This window comes from Drosophila virilis, chromosome 2, assembly GCF_030788295.1.
Source record: "Drosophila virilis strain 15010-1051.87 chromosome 2, Dvir_AGI_RSII-ME, whole genome shotgun sequence".
Classification (NCBI taxonomy): domain Eukaryota; kingdom Metazoa; phylum Arthropoda; class Insecta; order Diptera; family Drosophilidae; genus Drosophila; species Drosophila virilis.
The window spans coordinates 15,661,591-15,681,986 of NC_091544.1; the positions used below are offsets into that span (position 1 = coordinate 15,661,591).

General features: G+C 39.2%; 3 protein-coding genes and 1 non-coding gene across 10 annotated transcripts; all 4 read left to right on the plus strand.

Annotated features, from left to right (window-relative positions):
* Nucleotides 1–2,583: 2,583 nt before the first annotated feature.
* On the plus strand, nt 2,584–5,590 carry LOC6636953 (sorbitol dehydrogenase). Of its 6 annotated transcripts, none has more exons than XM_070207493.1 (9): nt 2,584–2,737; nt 2,797–2,830; nt 2,905–3,374; nt 3,441–3,659; nt 3,722–3,843; nt 3,905–4,785; nt 4,832–4,887; nt 4,931–5,067; nt 5,150–5,590. In XM_070207493.1, exons 1-6 carry the CDS (start codon nt 2,684–2,686, stop codon nt 4,086–4,088), a joined length of 1,083 nt encoding a protein of 360 aa, XP_070063594.1. In that variant the 5' UTR covers nt 2,584–2,683; the 3' UTR covers nt 4,089–4,785; nt 4,832–4,887; nt 4,931–5,067; nt 5,150–5,590. The 6 variants fall into 6 exon arrangements, with proteins under 6 accessions (XP_070063594.1, XP_032294294.1, XP_070063593.1 ...); XM_032438403.2 differs by having other exon boundaries at nt 4,950–5,067; XM_070207492.1 differs by having other exon boundaries at nt 4,844–4,887.
* Nucleotides 5,591–7,624: 2,034 nt separating this feature from the next.
* LOC6630127 (sorbitol dehydrogenase) lies at nt 7,625–9,210 on the plus strand. Its single transcript, XM_002053643.4, has 6 exons — nt 7,625–7,767; nt 7,840–7,873; nt 7,935–8,404; nt 8,463–8,681; nt 8,744–8,865; nt 8,927–9,210. Exons 1-6 carry the CDS (start codon nt 7,714–7,716, stop codon nt 9,108–9,110), a joined length of 1,083 nt encoding a protein of 360 aa, XP_002053679.1. The 5' UTR covers nt 7,625–7,713; the 3' UTR covers nt 9,111–9,210.
* Nucleotides 9,211–9,296: 86 nt separating this feature from the next.
* LOC6629721 (serine-rich adhesin for platelets) lies at nt 9,297–14,173 on the plus strand. Of its 2 annotated transcripts, none has more exons than XM_002053642.4 (2): nt 9,297–13,563; nt 13,979–14,173. In XM_002053642.4, exons 1-2 carry the CDS (start codon nt 9,297–9,299, stop codon nt 14,011–14,013), a joined length of 4,302 nt encoding a protein of 1,433 aa, XP_002053678.2. In that variant the 3' UTR covers nt 14,014–14,173. The 2 variants fall into 2 exon arrangements, with proteins under 2 accessions (XP_002053678.2, XP_032294268.1); XM_032438377.2 differs by lacking the exon at nt 13,979–14,173 and adding an exon at nt 13,696–13,721.
* Nucleotides 14,174–15,049: 876 nt separating this feature from the next.
* On the plus strand, nt 15,050–19,832 carry LOC26530987 (uncharacterized). Its single transcript, XR_011416218.1, has 2 exons — nt 15,050–15,415; nt 15,472–19,832. It is a non-coding gene; the product is annotated as an uncharacterized protein (transcript).
* Nucleotides 19,833–20,396: the final 564 nt, after the last annotated feature.

The window sequence follows — 20,396 nt, forward strand, 5'->3', positions numbered from 1 at the left end:
GCTGTGCAGATGAGCAGCAACGGTGCCCGCCTCGCAAATGTATGCGTGTGCCGAAATTCGGCACCGATGGTGTGGCTGCCAAAAATGTCGAGGAGTTCGATTTGTTCAGCGGTTAACGGCGGGCGTGCCAGCTCGAAGTGAGCAAAAAAGTTGGACATTGCATTTCTGCTTGACAGAGTAAAATTTTTTCCCTTCTGAAAAATTAAGCCGGCACATAATACCAATGGCTTAACAGACGAATAAAAGTTTTGTTTTTGTGTTCTTTGCCATGTAATAAATTTATATAAATCAAACCGCTCGAATCACAAAGAAAATATAATAAAAAAATTAAAAGAGACTTAAAAATTTAAGTGCGACGAGAGACGAACCAAATAAGCCAAAAATTAACGGCTCCGGCACCAAGGAGACCAGCTCGCGCACCAGAGAGGCCCACGAAATATTCAAGGCCAGGATTCAGTGCAGCGGCGCAAACCAGCCATATCCGCGACGCCGCCAGCAAGCGTCGGCGCAAACGTGAAGGCGACGAGACGAGCCACCAACGACCGGGCTCCAACAACGAAGAAGCGGCCACAGGCGAGACCCCGCCCACATCCACCGAGTGAGTCCGTTCCATTGTTTTGCCCACCCTCGTTCGAGCCCCTGGCAGAGTCAGATGAAGACTCCTAATTGCACTCCCTGAAAAGGAGTAGATTTTTTTTTATCGTTAAATTTGGTTAATTTGTATTTATAAAATATATTCATACATACATAGGCACTTACGCCGAGCTTCACTTTAGAGTGCGAACGGTGAGGAAAACTCCAACGGTGATGCATCTGCGCCTGTAAAATATAAAAAAAAAATCTAAAATTAACTCTTGCGCGAACTATGCCCACATACTTACCTAATTTGAATTTACGCATTTATATCGCCCCTTACCACCCCCAGAGAGCTCTTTAGGTAGGGTAAGGTAGAATTAAGCGATTTAATACATACAATACACAATACGTGACATACCCAGTTTTAAGTAATTGTGCGGGCCATTGTTCCTAAATCGGGGCAACGATTGCCTCTAAAGTGCCTCATTGCGCGTTTCTTTTGCGGCGACTAGCAATATCCCTGTAGTGTTTCGTCGCCTGTTCCATTCAGTGTTGTAAAAAAATAAAAAAGATTAATTCTATAAGATAAGAGAAAAATTTAGGAATTAATGTGCTGTGTCAATTAGTATAAATATATGCAGCAGTAATACGCACCTGTGAAGTTAATGAATTATCCGCTTGCATGAGATCCTAAACAGCTGCAAGATAAATGCCATAAGCAATGATTATGGTTGTTATACATTTTAAGAAAACGCAACCAATTATACGCACCTATTGAAAGAAATCATGTCCGGCTAAAATAATATTGCTGGGGAGAGTGGGCATTATGGCCGACACGGGCTAATATAGGCCATTTGGTGGCCAAAATGAGGGAGACGAGTGGAGGTGATCGTCTCATGGTAGGGCGGGTACGCTGGGTCCGGAACCGGGGCCCGATCTGGAAGAGTAAGGTGGATAAATAGTGTTTTTTTGTTAATTTATATTGAGTGTCTTACCTTTGTTGTTTACATTTTCATAGTTGTTACAGCTGTGTATTTTGTTCATGAGTTAGTAGTTCCGAATATTTGTTATCGATTATGCGGTTCATTTTGAGTAGTGTTGTGTGAGTCTGTTTTGCTACAGACGTGTAGCTTTGTTGTTATCGATTGTGCGGACTGCGGGCCAGGGATGGGACCACACCCAGAGAATCCGATGAGCCAGCCGGCGCGGCCCACTGAGAAACAAGCAGTTCCGTATCAATGCATTTAAATATTACACCTACGAAATTAGTTCGAGAAATAAAGCAAAAAAAAAAAAACTATAATACAAAAGGTTTTGCTATCAATTTTTGTCAATTCTATTTTCTGCAGTTGTGGGCTTAAGCCAAAAAAATGTGTACGTTGCGGTTGGGTATAACCGACTGCGAAATACTGTGTTCACAACAGGGCAAACAAGTTGGGTGCTTTCTTTAACGGTTTGGATTTAATTAACGTTTTTATATACGCTCGTATCGTAAAACTTGTATTCCACATTCTTGAACTCGGCAATTAAATGTTTGCTTTAGATTTTAATGATCTAAAATAGAGATGAACTAACTTACAATGTTCAAAATCAATATACCCTTTTCACCCAACAAAGTTTATCAAATACATATACACTCACATATCTGCATACTTATATATGTACCTTAGTGTATATGCACGGTAGTTGGAGGGAGATGGGAATAGAGAAGCCGGCACTTTCCAACACAGACACAAAAGAATTGTAAACAAGTTAAGCAAGTTGCAAGCAGAAACAGCTGTTTGCAAGAAGACATTTAAAAGGCAAAGCATTAACCATGTGATATACTATAAGCTTTAGATGTTGAGTGCAAATACCACTAACAAAATATAAAAGACCCAAATTAATTGATATTTAACATATCTGTACGCATGTACATATGCTTATATACACATATACATATGCACATATATATATACGCATATTTATGTCTGAATATTTTCTCGCGTGTAGACACAAATTATCCATGGGGCGTCGAGCACAACGATATTGGAAGTTTAGTATCAATTTGGCGTTTAGAGCGTGCAGACCTTTATCGCTCTATCGAAAATAAAATATTTAACCGAAAATGGCAAAAGATAACTTAACAGCTGTTTTACATGGCATTAACGACTTGCGATTGGTAAGATTAAAACTCAATTATATTGTTAAATTAAATCGACTGTTTAATTGTATATGCAGGAGCAACGTCCCATACCGGAAATAACCGATGAGGGTAAGCTTAAAATCAAATTAGATAACAAATATCAAACCTATCGATGGTTAATTTTTTAAATTAAAAATGCACAGAGGTTTTGGTGGCAATGGATAGCGTCGGTATTTGCGGCTCAGATGTGCATTATCTGACAAAGGGTCGCATCGGGCACTTTGTGGTCACGAAGCCCATGGTCATTGGCCATGAAAGTGCTGGCGTGGTGGCCAAAGTGGGCAGCAAAGTGAAGAATCTCGTTGTAGGCGACCGCGTCGCCATTGAGCCAGGCGTGCCTTGCTATAAATGTGATCACTGCAAGCAGGGCAGCTATAATCTGTGCCCTGACATGGCATTCTGTGCCACGCCACCCTACGACGGCAATCTGACCCGGTACTACAAGCATGCAGCGGACTTTTGCTTCAAGCTACCCGACCACGTCACGATGGAGGAAGCTGCCCTCTTGGAGCCGCTGTCGGTGGGCGTGCATGCTTGCCGCCGTGCTGGCGTGGGATTAGGCTCAAAGGTGCTTATCCTGGGCGCAGGACCCATTGGATTGGTTACTCTTCTGGTATGTGAACACCATAAACTGATCCATTTCTGTATTGTAAATCCAACAAAATGTTATTATTTAAAGGTCGCGCAATCTTTGGGTGCTACGGAGATTTTGATTACGGATCTAGTGCAACAGCGCTTGGATGTTGCCAAGGAACTTGGCGCCACACACACGCTGCTGCTGAATCGAGATGATACCGGAGAAGAAGTCGCAAATCGTGTGCATCAGATAATGAGTGCGGAACCTGATAAGGCTATCGACTGTTGTGGAGCGGAAAGCAGCACTCGGCTAGCTATCTTTGTAATAGCTAAACTATGAAAAGTATTGATAGTTTATTTGATAATTTTTCCAAAAATTCGCAGGCTACGCGATCTGGAGGTGTTGTTGTTATCGTGGGCATGGGACCGCCGGAAATGAAGCTTCCTCTGTTCAATGCCTTGGCTCGAGAGGTGGACATTCGCGGTGTGTTCCGCTACTGTAACGAGTGAGTAGAAACCTCTATCATTTTTCCAGCTATTGGATGACCTATCTATTTATTTGTAAAGCTATTCCGCTGCCCTGGCGCTGGTTGCCTCCGGTCGGGTGAATGTAAAGCGTCTTGTCACACATCATTTCGACATTACGGAGACTGCGAAGGCATTTGAAACTGCTCGGGATGGTCTAGACGGGGCCATCAAAGTTATGATTCATGTTCAACCGAGAAATACCAATAATCCTGTCGAATTTTAACTATATGTTGAAGCTATCCTTGTAACATAATTCAAAAAAAAAAAAATGTGAATGAAATTTTTCTGGACACAACATTGATTAAGTGTAACAAATTTTAAGTTTGAAAGCGTTTCGATTTTTATCTAAATTGAAAGTTGTACAATTTAGCAGTTTTATCTGTAGATTTGAATGGCCAACAGAAATGTTCAGAGATTATCGCGTAGCCTAAACGGCTTTCTACCCAGCAGGTGTGTGGGCTACGGTCCATTGGCTTCAATGATGCGACAATTGCATAATGAAGAAGTGAGCCTCGATGATCTGATCAAGAAACGTATGCGAAAGCTATTGATGGCCAATGAAGCTTCGGCCAGTTGTTGTATAAACCGAATACATGATACCAGTAAATCCCTCGCAAACGCCAATCCAAGAGACGAAACAATCAATGCTCCACTGGAAAAGTCCCATCAACCGTTTATCTTTAGGTTCCAAAGGTCAACCGTGAGAAACAGCAATTCAACGTTTACAACGAGAGGACTTCTTTCAGTAAAAAAAATATGATATTAGCTTCACTAATCGCCGCTACAGCGAAAATTCGAAGGATAACATGCCTGTTGTTTTACACGGCAACAAAGGCTTGCGTCTGAAGAGAGAAAACAAGAGGCAAGCATTTCCAGTTATGTATGCAGAATTAAGTTCCTTTACACGAACTTAGACTGTGGTAAGTTTCTTGATACCCTTATTTCCTTTGCTATTCACATTTGCAGAGGACTTGTTAGAAATGAACACTTGCGGTATTTGTGGGACAGACATTCACATTAAGGTAAAAAATGTCATGACCATTGGCTAGTAATGTTCCGGAGTAGAGGTTGATATTTTTAACAGGGTACCACGAAGATCTGGTTAACTTGTGCTATAAGCTGCCCGCTCCTGTAACTATGGAAGAGGGTGTTTCAGGATCCAAATTCTGGGTGCAGCACCAATTGGAATGGTTACGCTACTGGTGAGTGTAGACTGATAACTGAACAGTTCTCGTACATATGAACATTTTCCTACATGGCTCAATATTTCAATTACGTATCTAGGGCAACGGCTTCAGGATGTGGCTAAGGCAGTTAAACACTAAACGTGGTGCTGAGCCCCAAGAAGTCACAACGATTGCCGCGTCATATGATGGGCGTGGGGCCTGACAAGTGAATTGACTGCATCGGAATAGAGAGCTGCACCTACACCTGGAGGCTGACTTAAGCATTGATTTCCAATTTTGCTAATACCCTTAAACTGTGTTAAACCTGACAACAGAGCCTGACGGAGTCGTTGTCATCATTGTTTGCTCCCACTCTGACGCACATCGACGTAATGTAAAGCGCCTTGTCACACATCATTTTGATCTTTGTGAGGCTGTAGAGGGGTTTAAAAGATACCTTGCAATCCGGGGTCGCCAACAATTTCTGTATATTTCAGTCAAATACCTTCTTCCATTCAGTTTGAATAAAATTTTAAGAGCATGTCTTTATTTAAAAGCAGTCCTTTGAGATCTATTAATTAATCACAGGAAACTTGTTTTATGTTTCGAATGAACTTTGGTTTTGTATGTTAAGAAAATTGTTAATGGTCCTGATTGTAGCGTAGTTTGGCGAAGTAAAATAATCAAAATAGAAATTTTTTCGGTTTATCTGAAGATAATTATATAACTAAAGATCAAGATAAATATTTTGCATCTAAAAGGTTTTTAAAAGTTGCATGTACGACTTTTAAAATAACTAAAACCAATCTTCCTTTGATCGTCAATATATGTATATGGTCCAAGTCCAAGTCTATAGTCCAATCTCTCAAGAAATTTCAGAGCTTAAATATGAAAGAAAAAAGTGCTAGTGAGTTTTATGATACGATATCCAAAAGTAGTATATTGTTTATTAATTATAAAGTATTATAATTTTTAAGTTTTAACCCATTTTAAAAAATTGTAGGGTATAAAAAAACAGACTCATTTGTTGGCAATAAATTATGTAATACAATTAATGTTTGGACATGAGTCTAGAAATTTTCAATCGTTTGCATCTCAAGCTAGTGAAAGACCTTGATTTTCCCAACATTTGACATTATGGACACCGCAAAGAACTTCGAAACTACCTGAGAATAATCCCATCAAATGTTAGCTATAGATTAAACCTTGTGTAATAAACATATTTTATCATGCACTCAAATTTGTGCAACGTAATTCAAGCATTATTTTTACCTATTCACTGATAATAAATTGTTAATGTGTGGATTATTAGAGTCGCCTAGAGAATAGCTGAGCCCATTGGATGTATAGTTGAAAAGTCAGCTGATTCGTAAATGCCCATTATAATATAATTAATAAAGCTTTCGTAATAATTCACTTGTATTTATAATTATAAATTTCCATCAGCGACACATGCGTATATATACAGAAGTATTTTATTGTATAAGGCATAAAATATAATAATTTGAATATGAAGATGAGACAAATAGAAGGAGAGACAATCCCAATCCAACAGTCCAAAATTAAATGCTAGACTTAGCTGTAAGATGGCTAAAACGGCAGCACTGACAAGAATGCGGCGCTTGGCTCAACTAAAAATGTTTTCTCTATCTTTAATAGTATTAACGCATGCAGTATAAATTAAATGGTAATGAAGGGTTATCTTCGGCACGCCGAAGATTTAATACTCTTGCAGACCCAACCTTTTCATAATGCTCATAATGCTTTGCCCGTATCTAAGAAGCACAGGGAAAATAGTAAGTGTCGAATATGCTATAAGATATATAAAAAAAAAATTATTGTTCTTACAACTTAGTTTTACTCCGATCGTTCCTATGCAAGCTATATGATATAGTAGTCTGATGTAAATAAGATTTTGCTTAAATGTAGGGAGCATAGCCAGACCTATAAATGTTGAGTTCGGTGAAGAAATCTAGAAAAACAAAAAACTTTTCCACACAACAACTTTAGTTCCTTTGGCAGCTATGTGATTTGGTGGTCCGATGTTTTTAGGATTTTGCACATATACGAGGAGCATAGTAAAACTAATAAATGCCGAGTTTGGTCTCGATATATAGATAAACAAAAAACAAGATTTTCATACAAGAGCCGATCGTTCCTATGGCAGCTATGTGATAGTGCCATATGTGATGCGTGCAACAGAAAGAGGGACTTTTGCTGAGTTTCATGACAATAGCTTTAACACTGAGAGACTAGTTCGCATAGAAACACACAGACGGACAGACGGATGTGGTATTGTTGATACGGATCAAGAATATATATATTGTATGATGTTGGAGATGTTTCCTTCTATGCGTTACACATTTCACGACAAAATTACACTACCCCCTGCAAGGGTATAGAAACAAGGTGTGGAACACTTGTAATCTCTCCCATAGACATGTTCACTTGCACTAACGCAAGGTCAAACAAACATGTCAACACAAATGCCGGGAAGTGCAAGCAAATTACAAGCTTACAACAATAAAAATAAAATTATATAAAATTGGAAGCAAATTGCTGATAAACTCGACGAGCTGCGATAGTGGAAAGCGTTGAATTAGTATCAAATCGGCGTTCAAATCGAGCTGACTTCTTTCCGTAAACACATTCGAATATATTACAAGGACACGCATTATCAAAATGACAAAGGATAACCTGACAGCCGTTTTGCATGGCATTGAGGATATGCGTTTGGTATGGCAATCGGACAATGAAACTAAAATAAAAAATAATTTCGTTTATTTGACTCTCTAATTCCATGCGCAGGAGCAACGTCCCATACCGGATATTTCCCCAGATGGTATGTTCAGCTCGTCATAATATAAAATTAATACAGTTGCATTTAAAATTCTCATCTGCAGAGGTTTTGGTGGCAATGGATAGCGTCGGTATTTGCGGCTCAGATGTGCATTATCTGACAAAGGGTCGCATCGGGCACTTTGTGGTCACGAAGCCCATGGTCATTGGCCATGAAAGTGCTGGCGTGGTGGCCAAAGTGGGCAGCAAAGTGAAGAATCTCGTTGTAGGCGACCGCGTCGCCATTGAGCCAGGCGTGCCTTGCTATAAATGTGATCACTGCAAGCAGGGCAGCTATAATCTGTGCCCTGACATGGCATTCTGTGCCACGCCACCCTACGACGGCAATCTGACCCGGTACTACAAGCATGCAGCGGACTTTTGCTTCAAGCTACCCGACCACGTCACGATGGAGGAAGGTGCTTTGCTAGAGCCGTTGTCGGTGGGCGTGCATGCCTGTAACCGAGCCGGCGTGAGCTTGGGCTCTAAGGTGCTCATCCTGGGCGCAGGGCCAATTGGATTGGTTACGCTATTGGTAAGTTGATTGCCTGAAACTAATTCAAGCCGGCCATATTTTATTTTAAGTGTTTAAGGTCGCACAATCTATGGGTGCTACAAAGATTTTAATTACGGACTTGGTGCAACAACGTCTGGATATCGCCAAGGAGCTGGGCGCCACTCATACTCTGCTGATGAAACCTGGCGACACCGCTGAAAATGTCGCGGATCGTGTGCGTCAAGTAATGGGTGATGAGCCTGATAAGTCAATTGACTGCTGTGGAGCGGAGAGCACCACACGCCTTGCAATCTTTGTAAGAGCTTTGCTGATAGGCCCTGATATTTTTATTAATGATCACAACCTTTGTTACGTCAGGCTACACGATCTGGAGGTGTTGTTGTTATCGTGGGCATGGGACCGTCAGAAATGAAGCTTCCTCTGTTCAATGCCTTGGCTCGAGAGGTGGATATTCGCGGTGTGTTCCGCTACTGTAACGAGTGAGTAGAAACCTCTATCATTTTTCCAGCTATTGGATGACCTATCTATTTATTTGTAAAGCTATTCCGCTGCCCTGGCGCTGGTTGCCTCCGGTCGGGTGAATGTAAAGCGACTTGTCACACATCACTTTAACATTACGGAGACTGCGAAGGCATTTGAAACAGCTCGTCTTGGCACAGGCGGTGCCATTAAAGTTATGATACATGTACAACCAAGGAATATCAATAATCCTGTCAAATTTTAGGTATACATCATAGTAAGCCCTGCATCATAGTTCAGAAAAATGTAATACTTGGTGCGTTACGGAACAATAAATTTGTTAGCTTGGTACAAAATTTAAGTTATATTCTTAGAGTTTCAAAATTTTAACACGATTTTTATTCGCTTAGCTTCAGTGGTTTATCTTTAGACTTGCAAAAAAATATACGAAATGTCCAATTTACTGTATTGGCGGTTTTCACGATCCCTATACACGTATTTGTCCATCAGGTACGCTGGCCACCGCCCATTGGCTCCGATGATCCGACACTTTCATGATGATGACTCTGGGCACAAAGACACCAAGAGGAATATGCGACCGCGAGTAGCGAACAAGGATGAAAAAATTCCCTCTGACCTAAAACTCGTAGATTCCAAGACCAAACATAAGATATCTACGGGAACTGCACCCAAGCTATCCATTGAACAGGAAATGAAGGCACTGGGCCACGTTGTTGGCAGCAAGCAGCAGCAGCAGAATAGTAAAGATACCATCAATCTTAAGAGCCATGTTCACGCGAATCCAACGCCTAAATCGACGGACGCTAAGAGTTCATCGAAATCTAGCCAAACAGTTGGGGATCAATCTAAAGACACAGCTGTTGAGTGTCAGTCGAATGCGAGTGCCGTGGAAAGCAGGGTTAGGGCATTTGTTGATTCAATTGAAAGTAGGAAAGCTTCAAGGACTACTGAAAAGCAAGATAAATCTCCAAGTCCCGTAACAACCACCGCCAATAGAAACGCTGTGACTAAGCTAACAGATAAATGCTCTCAAGCTTCGCAGACCGAATCACAAAAAGTTTCAAGCAAAGAGGGTAGTAAAACAGATTTAAAAACTAGGTCCTCATCCCAGACAGGAGTCGGTAGCACCAATCTCTTTGACGGGAAACCAGAATCGTCCCAAACGAAAATGTCGCAAAAACGTTCAGAATCTGCAGGGAATCTAGCAGATAAAAACGTGGGCTTTAAAAGTGACCCCCAAATTCCATGGGAGGGAATGTTTGGAGAGCATTTCAAGACTAGTCCTAAGGGGTCCATAGAAGGAGGATCGAAAGCAGTTGGTTCTAAGGAAGAAAGGTCTCAGTCGTTGCACGTGGTTAGCTCTAAAGATCAAAATAAAATAAATGATAAGTTATCTCAAGTGGAAGCGAAACCAGAGACTACGAAAATTAAAAGCCAATCTGCAGGTGATAGAAATTTACAGCAGAATATTAACAAGACCAAACCAGAGCCAAATCAATCTCTAACTAAGGGTGCGAGGAGCAATAGCCTAGGCTGTGCAGTACAAAATTCACCCAAAACGGAAGCTCCTAGTACCGAAATCAAAAACAAAACTATACTAAATCCATGGAAAACGGAAACCTCCAGCAGCAATAACATAGATAAAGCTAATTCAAATCAAGCTCAAACAAAAGACCCGAGATGCAATAGCGTCGGCAAAACGGGAGCTGAATTAGCTATGGAAGGCAACTCGGCTTTGAAATCTGCGATTCCTCAGAAGGAGAAATCCAATATCTGCTTCAAATTTGAGCACAAGGTTTCTAAGCCCGTTCAGAGTCAGACAGAAATCAAAACTGCAGTAATTAAAGATGACGCAGCATTAAAGGACGTACTTAAGGGTTCGAATAAGCATGACGAATGGATTGCTAAGATTCTTTCCCCTCCAAACAAAGGTTATGAATCCTCGAAGATCAAATCGAATACCGCCCATAAAATTGAGGATGGGTTTTCTAAGGCCATGCCCCATCAGAACAAGTCGGACAACAAATTTGCACCGAGCAAAACGGATGAAGCTTCAAGGGACAAATCTAAAATCCAGTCAGACATCAAACCCACAGGAGCTGAGTCTGAAAAGGCCTCAAAAGATAACTATAGCAGCACTTTTAATGTCGACGATGGATTTTCCAAAGCTAATCCATATCAAAAGCAGCCCGACAACAAATCTGCACTTAACAAACCAAGCTCCAAATTTGATGAGGCAACTCAAAATAAATCAAATTCCATCTACTATGTGAAGAGCTGGAATTCTGAACTAAAACAATCACAGAACGAGTTGATCAAGAAATCCGGTGTAATGAAACCCGATGAGGCCTCAAGAGACAAACCTAATAGCTTCAACAAAGATGGAGAAAGGTTTCACAAATCAAAGCCCTCTCAGAGTCAGTTCGACAATAAACTCTCGGCGGACAAATTGGATGAGATGCCGATGAACAAATCAAATATTATTTATAAAGTCACAGATTTGTCTTCTGAAGCCCTGCCAAACCAGTCAACCAACAAACATGGAGCTAACAAAATGGATGAGGCTTCCAATAAGAACCTCTCTACCCCTAAAGAAACCAGTAACGATTTGCTGGAGTCGTTCAGTGTCGTAAGATCTGCGTCCACTTCTGATAGAAAATTCTCCGGTGATATAGTCAAGGTTGAAAAAATCGAGTTGCTCCCGGAGAACACTGTGGAGGAAAAAGCCTTCACGACACCATCAAAACGGGCTAATATTCAGGATGGATTCAACTCAGATTTGAAGTATCGGTCCAGTATCGAAAAAGCCAATTCCTATGACAGGAAAGCAGAAATTCAGCAATCTGCCAGGCCGCAGTATGGTCTGAAATCTGCGGAGAAAACAAAGTCAACTGCGTTTGGTTCTAGTCAAAAATCGAATAGGGGCACGATTGGTTCGCTTTTGCAAGCTGTTCGCCAGAATCCAAATAGGCAAGAAAAGGCAGCAAAAGGTCATCAAGAAGAGGTCGTAAATATACTAAAGGAAAAGATCAAGGAAGACGAAAAAAAAGCAGAGTTCCTTGAAATTATAGCTGACGAGCTGCGATCTAGACGTGCGATCGACACCACCCCAGTGAATGATAATAAAATGAATCCAATGAAGAGTGGAGATGCGCCTACCACAGCTCGCACAGAAGGAACTAGCGGTGCCATGTCAAAGGATAAGCCTAGTTCTAATCATGATCGTGAGCTTACTGCAACTATTGCAGCAGCAATCGTTAAGGGCATATCAGAGAGTTCTGCAACATCTAAGGAGAGTGATACAATTGCAGGTAAAAGTATGCCAATAGTATCGCTTCAAGAGCTGAGGGCTTCTGGACAACGTGATAGTCATTTAACGTCCACATCGTTGGGTAATTCTAATTCAGGCAAAACTATGACATCTTATGGCAAAACAGAGCTCATTGGCACTGACGAGAGCCGGATTGGTGGCAAGCGTGAGACGAATGTAGTTAATGCAGAGCCCGATTCAAAGAAAATGGATAAGAAATTCCGCACCGATCTAATTGTGGATAAAGGTAGCGATAATCAAATTTCTAAGGACATCACATGCAATGTGAGAGACAAATCGACTGAAAAGACACATAAAATCAAGGCTGAAGATATAACACCAGGTGTTCTTTACAATTCCACAACAGAGGGTGAGAATCGCGACTTCCCAACAAACATAAATATTGAAGACGATGATGAAACGTTAAGATTTAAGGCCGAACAATTTTTAAAAGAAAGCGAAGCAAGACAGATTCTAGAGAAAACTAAACATATAAATATCGAGAAACTAGATGTCGATAAGCTAGATGTCGAAAAGCGAGCTGTCGCTCAACTAGATGCCGCTAAACTAGATGCCAATAAGCAAGATTTCGCTAAAGTAGATGTCGCTAAACCAGATGTCGCTAAATTAGATGTCGATAAACTAGATGTCGATGAACTAGATGTCTCTGCACAGCAAAAACCAAAGCCAAAGTTGACGATCTCCCAATATCTCTATGAAATGTTTATGGGCAAACGGAAGAACAATAATGAAAGTGGTCGCAGAAACATCACCACGTACTCGGCGGTTCATAATCGAAACTCAAGACTAGATAATCATACTGAAAGTAAAAGCAAAAAATCTGTTACACCATATGCTAGTAAAAAGACAGCAGAAACTTTTATATCACCGGATCTGGCAAAACGACAGCTAGGTAAAGAAGCTATACTTAAAGGGCGAAGAAGTAAATCCCAAGAAAGTAGACACGGTGTGTATGACAGGGAATCACGTCAGCGTTTCGATCAATTTGAAGTGTCCTGTTCAAAGCAGCTGGTTCTGTCCCAATCAGCTTGCATGCCTGGCATATCACACCAAAAACAGACACTGATTCCAACCCTAAATGATAATGTTATTTTACGTATGCAAAAAACAGAATCAGAGGAGAATTTGGTTAATTTTACCGATGACATTAATAGCACAAAAATTCTTGGTGGCACTCCGTACAAATGCGAAGACAAAAGTCTACGAGCAAAGCTTAAAAATAAAAAGGATAAAAGCGAAATTGTGATTAAAGGTGGATCCAAGAAGTGCTTGGAGAAAGAGAAGGATGTGAAGGAAGCCGAAGACGACGGAGAATGTGGCAAGCGAAGTTTCGGCGCGTTGGGTCGGCAATTATTCCATAACTTGCGTAAGTATATACACAAAAACAAATCTGATTTTGCTTGTCATAAAAGGGTATAGATAGTTGTTAGCGCCACCTGGTGGTTCGCAGCAAAAGCCTGTAAACAAATCTGATTTTGTCTGTCCTATAAAATGATAGATCGTTATTAGCGCCACCTAGCGGTCCGCAGCAAAAACATATAACAAATCAAATTTTCTCGGCATATAAAAGGATATATAATTATTAGCTCCACCTGGTGGTTCGCAGCAAAAACAGATAACCGACTTATTTGGCATTCAATGTCACATCTAGGAGAATGACAGCAATTTGATGTATATTATAATACTTGTTGTAGTTGATAATACGCTATAAATAAGCCTAGTACATGGACCATTAGGTTGTTTGTAAGTCAATAACAAAATACTAATTTATTTGGTCACAGTAATATATATTTCCAGAATCGAAAAGAAACACTAAGCCGGCGGCAACAAATTTACAAAACGCTCAACAATTGGAAGCAGGCCTGGAAGAGTTCAATCCGCTAAGCAATATAAAACATTTTGAGACAAATTTCACGTTTATCAAATTTTAGATATTTGTGAAGAATAATAAAAAGTTAAAAGTTGGAACAATTTTATTTCGCCTTGAAGTACATTCTCTCGATTAACCAATTGGGGGCATAGTGTTCATCCGAAATATTACTCACAACTAATTGTGTAGATAACACAATCTTGCTACTGAGAATTCGTAGTGGAATATTACGAACGGAACGTTTGATTTGCCAAGGTCATGACCGCATGACGTTGAAAATCCGAGTATCGATTGCTTCAACAATTATTTAAATATAGAAAACCATATGGTACAAATGAACATTTTAGTTTTTAAATTGTAGTTTATTATAGTTTACAATCACTATCAGTGTAATCATTATTATTGAGAGGCTTTGGGACTTTTCAAAATAAAGATCGAGTATTGAGAGTGAGAAATGAAAAGAATTTCCAAAGGTAGACAAACCCCTTCATTATTGAATAAATTGGTATAAGCTGGCTCTTAAAAAAGTTTACAGCCAAAGTCAATACTCTTGAAACTTATTGATCGGAAGTACACCTCGGATTCAGCACTTGTCCAGCTGAGGCGTATTTGATAATAAAACCAACCCGGAAAGAGTCCAAGAAGAATACCCTCCCTATATATTAGCGTCTTCAAAGAGCGGAAAGTCTGGAAACAAGAAACGAAAATGTAATCCATGTAATCATAATGAAGGACTTGCATCAATAATAAAAACCACGTTTCGCAACACTATCTTACCGACTTTCATTCAGAGTTGCTCTTGATCAACGGTTTCTAATTGGACTAAATCGTACATAGCGATAGGAGTCTAGTGATAAATCCTATTGGGAGAATTGCAATACATTGGTATCGCTACGATTCCCAAGAAATAAATAATTTGCTTAAAGAGATGGTTCAGGCCGAAAATTATACGTTTTTTGGGATAATTTGGAGTAATATGTTAACGTCAGTTGTTCGATATTATTTTGGATACATTCGGCAAGCTGGGCAATGGTTGTCAATTAAAAATTGTCATTCAAAAGTTGTTGATCTATAGTGCAAACAACATTTTCGGTTTGATTTTTTTCTGGGCCAGACCTAAAAATTTTTCGTAATAAAACAAATTTGTTTAACTAAAATTAATAGCACGGCGTTAATATGTTTACACGAAGTGCGTGCATTAGGGCCTGCAATTCGTGCATGCAGCCCGTGATCACGTTGAACTTTAGCTCCTTGCTATATAAAGGCCTGGCGCAGACGATTGGCAACTGGCAAATTAAAACACGTAATATGTCTATAGGTCAGAATAGCGACAGGAAAAAGAAGCCCTGTAAGTATTTCAATATATTGTCTAATGTATTTAAGCTCATTCGGATGCTAACACAGACGCACATTCAGCGAAAATGAAAGTGAGCATTCGCCGACACAATAAGATATCGTCAGACGAGAATCGGTTAAGTTCTAATCAGAAAAATAAGCTGAAAACGCAATGCAAGATATTGGCTAGGAAATTTAAGCTTGCTTGCCAGCGCTTGGTGGTCGAAGAGTTTGGCGCCGAGAATTTAAAAGAGGACGATAAAAAGAAAATTTCGACAACATGCCAGGAATTAGCCGAACAAGAAAAGTGTCAACTGCTGGAAGAGCTCGAAAATCTGAGAGCTCAATGCGAAACTTTGGGCAAACAGGAGCATCCTAACAAATTGGCCGAGCTAGAAAAACTAAACAATGAAGCGACCGCTCTAGGTGAGTTATGCACAGAATTATATCAGCAACAGGAGAGCTATAAGTTGGCGGATGAAGAACTTAAGAAAGAGGAAAGCGAGCAGCTTCAAGAACCTACGAAAAAAAAAACACGAAAGATGGATAAAGGGGCGATGTTGGAGAAACACAAAAAGCAACAACAGAAGCTTAAAAAACTATCCAAGGAATTGGCCCAGAAAGAAATATGTGCTAAGCTGGAAAAACAATCGCAGCAATCTAAAAAGTCGGCCGAAGAGGCAAAAGCTAAGTCTGAGAAAAGCAAAACTAATTCAAAGCAGAAAAGCAATGAAAAACCTAATAAAAAAGAGCAGCTTGATGAACAGAATAAGAATATGGCCCAGAAGAACGAACAGAAGGGAAAGCAAAGCCAGGGGCAGACCGAAAAAGATAACTGCGAGGAATCGGCCAAGTTAAACAAATTGAGAATGGAGAAGGAGCAGTTCGAGAGGCAGTGTAAGATATTGGAAAAGCTGGAAGAGCTAAAGGAACAGTGCAGAATAATGGCTGAAAAAGCGAAATGTAACTCCAAAAATGAGAAATCTGGTGAAGACGCAGAAAATTCTGAGAAGCAAGGCACGGCTGTTGGAGAAGAGCAAAAATGCAAAGAAATGGCAGAAAAAGAAAAATGTGCTAAGTTAGCTAACCAAGAAAAAGAAAAGAAAGAAAAGGAAGCTCAGGCGAATAAATGCAAAGAAATGGCAGAAAAAGAAAAATGTGCTAAGTTAGCTAACCAAGAAAAAGAAAAGGAAGCTCAGGCGAATAAATGCAAAGAAATGGCTGAAAAAGAAAAATGCTCTAAATTGGCTAACCAAGAAAAAGAAAAAGCTCAGGCGAATAAATGCAAGGAAATGGCGGAAAAAGAAAAATGTGCTAAGTTAGCTAACCAAGAAAAAGAAAAAGCTCAGGCGAATAAATGCAAGGAAATGGCGGAAAAAGAAAAATGTGCTAAGTTAGCTAACCAAGAAAAGGAAAAAGAAAAGGAAGCTCAGGCGAATAAATGTAAGGAAATGGCTGAAAAAGAAAAATGTGCCAAATTATCTAACCAAGAAAAAGAAAAGAAAGAAAAGGAAGCTCAGGCGAATAAATGCAAGGAAATGGCAGAAAAAGAAAAATGTGCTAAGTTAGCTAACCAAGAAAAAGAAAAAGAAAAGGAAGCTCAGGCGAATAAATGCAAAGAAATGGCTGAAAAAGAAAAATGCTCTAAATTGGCTAACCAAGAGAAAGAAAAAGCTCAGGCGAATAAATGCAAGGAAATGGCGGAAAAAGAAAAATGTGCTAAGTTAGCTAACCAAGAAAAAGAAAAAGAAAAGGAAGCTCAGGCGAATAAATGTAAGGAAATGGCTGAAAAAGAAAAATGTGCCAAATTATCTAACCAAGAAAAAGAAAAGAAAGAAAAGGAAGCTCAGGCGAATAAATGCAAGGAAATGGCAGAAAAAGAAAAATGTGCTAAGTTAGCTAACCAAGAAAAAGAAAAAGAAAAGGAAGCTCAGGCGAATAAATGCAAAGAAATGGCTGAAAAAGAAAAATGCTCTAAATTGGCTAACCAAGAGAAAGAAAAAGCTCAGGCGAATAAATGCAAGGAAATGGCTGAAAAAGAAAAATGTGCCAAAGTATCTAACCAAGAAAAAGAAAAGAAAGAAAAAGAAGCTCAGGCGAATAAATGCAAAGAAATGGCGGAGAAAGAAAAATGTGCTAAATTAGCTCAGCTTGAAAAAGAAAAGAAAGAAAAGGAAGCTCAGGCGAATAAATGCAAACAAATGGCTGAAAAAGAAAAATGCGCTAAATTGGCTAAGCAAGAAAAAGAAAAAGGGCAGGCCAATAAGTGCAAGGAAATGGCACAAAAAGAACAATGTGAGAAGTTAGCTGATCTTGAAAAAGAAAAGAAGGAAAAAGAGGAGTTTAAAATGCAATGTCAGATATTGGAAAAGCTTGAAGAACTAAAGATGCAGTGTAAAAAATTGGCTGAGAAGCCTAAAAATAAGCCAACGAATAACAAAAGTTGTTTAAGCCCAGAGGATCTTAGAAAGCGATGCATGGAAATTTCTCTAAAATTAGAGTGCGAGAAATTAGATAAGCAAGAAATGGAAAACAAGGAAAACGAAGGCCAGGATAAGCAGTGCAAGGAACTGGCCCAAAAAGAAAAATGCGCTAAATTAGCTAACCAAGAAAAAGAAAAGGAAGCTCAGGCGAATAAATGCAAAGAAATGGCTGAAAAAGAAAAATGTGCTAAGTTAGCTAACCAAGAAAAGGAAAAAGAAAAGGAAGCTCAGGCGAATAAATGTAAGGAAATGGCTGAAAAAGAAAAATGTGCCAAATTATCTAACCAAGAAAAAGAAAAGAAAGAAAAGGAAGCTCAGGCGAATAAATGCAAAGAAATGGCAGAAAAAGAAAAATGTGCTAAGTTAGCTAACCAAGAAAAAGAAAAAGCTCAGGCGAATAAATGCAAAGAAATGGCTGAAAAAGAAAAATGCGCTAAATTAGCTAACCAAGAAAAAGAAAAGAAGGAAAAGGAAGCTCAGGCGAAAAAATGCAAAGAAATGGCTGAAAAAGAAAAATGTGCTGAATTAGCTAACCAAGAAAAAGAAAAAGAAAAGGAAGCTCAAGCAAATAAATGCAAAGAAATGGCCGAAAAAGAAAAATGCGCTAAATTAGCTAACCAAGAAAAAGAAAAGAAGGAAAAGGAAGCTCAGGCGAAAAAATGCAAAGAAATGGCTGAAAAAGAAAAATGTGCTAAATTAGCTAACCAAGAAAAAGAAAAGGAAGCTCAAGCAAATAAATGCAAAGAAATGGCTGAAAAAGAAAAATGCGCTAAATTAGCTAACCAAGAAAAAGAAAAGAAGGAAAAGGAAGCTCAGGCGAAAAAATGCAAAGAAATGGCTGAAAAAGAAAAATGTGCTAAAATAGCTAACCAAGAAAAGGAAAAAGAAAAGGAAGCTCAGGCGAATAAATGCAAAGAAATGGCTGAAAAAGAAAAATGCGCTAAATTAGCTCAGCTTGAAAAGGAAAAGAAAGAAAAGGAAGAGCTAGATAAGATGTGCAAAGATTTTGCTCAAGAGGAACAGTGCGATGATAAAAATCCAAGCATGATACTAACAAAGCTTGAAGAACTGAAAGAACATTGCAAGAAAATTGGTAATAAAGCTATGCCTAAACCCAAGGTAAGTAGTGACGATCAAAGTCTATGCGAGGGTATGGCCGAAAAAGAAAAATGTGCTAAATTAGCTAAGCAAGAAAAGGAAAAGAAAGAAAAGGAAGCTCAGGCTAATAAATGCAAAGAAATGGCTGAAAAAGAAAAATGCGCTAAATTAGCTGAGCAAGAAAAAGAAATGAAGGAAATTGAAGAACTCTTTAAACAATGCAAAAAACTGGCTGAAAAAGAACAGTGTGCTAAGAAAGAAACAGAGAATCAAAAGGGAGGCCAAGCGAATAAATGCAAAGAAATGGCTGAAAAAGAAAAATGCGCTAAATTAGCTAACCAAGAAAAAGAAAAGAAGGAAAAGGAAGCTCAGGCGAATAAGTGCAAAGAAATGGCTGAAAAAGAAAAATGTGCTAAATTAGCTAACCAAGAAAAGGAAAAAGAAAAGGAAGCTCAGGCGAATAAATGCAAAGAAATGGCTGAAAAAGAAAAATGCGCTAAATTAGCTCAGCTTGAAAAAGAAATGAAAGAAAAGGAAGCTCAGGCGAATAAATGCAACGAAATGGCTGAAAAAGAAAAATGTGCTAAATTAGCTAACCAAGAAAAGGAAAAAGAAAAGGAAGCTCAGGCGAATAAATGCAAAGAAATGGCTGAAAAAGAAAAATGCGCTAAATTAGCTCAGCTTGAAAAAGAAATGAAAGAAAAGGAAGCTCAGGCGAATAAATGCAAAGAAATGGCTGAAAAAGAAAAATGTGCTAAATTAGCTAACAAAGAAAAGGAAAAAGAAAAGGAAGCTCAGGCGAATAAATGCAAAGAAATGGCTGAAAAAGAAAAATGCGCTAAATTAGCTCAGCTTGAAAAAGAAAAGAAAGAAAAGGAAGCTCAGGCGAAAAAATGTAAGGAAATGGCTGAAAAAGAAAAATGTGCTAAATTAGCTAACCAAGAAAAGGAAAAAGAAAAGGAAGCTCAGGCGAATAAATGCAAAGAAATGGCTGAAAAAGAAAAATGCGCTAAATTAGCTCAGCTTGAAAAAGAAATGAAAGAAAAGGAAGCTCAGGCGAATAAATGCAAAGAAATGGCTGAAAAAGAAAAATGCGCTAAATTAGCTCAGCTTGAAAAAGAAAAGAAAGAAAAGGAAGCTCAGGCGAATAAATGCAAGGAAATGGCCCAAAAAGAACAGTGTGATAAATTAGCTAAGAAAGACGAGCAAGAAAAACAGAAGGGGGTTAAAAAGGAATGCAAAGAAAATGCCGAGAAAGCAGAATGCGAAAAAATGGCCATGCAGGAAAAGTTGAAAAAGGAACATTTGGCGTTTAAAGAAAAGTGCGCTAAAATGGCTAATTTTAGGAAGCTAAGAGAAATGTGTCTAAGGTTGGCCGAAGAAAAGAAGTGTAAGGACTTGATGGCGAAGAGT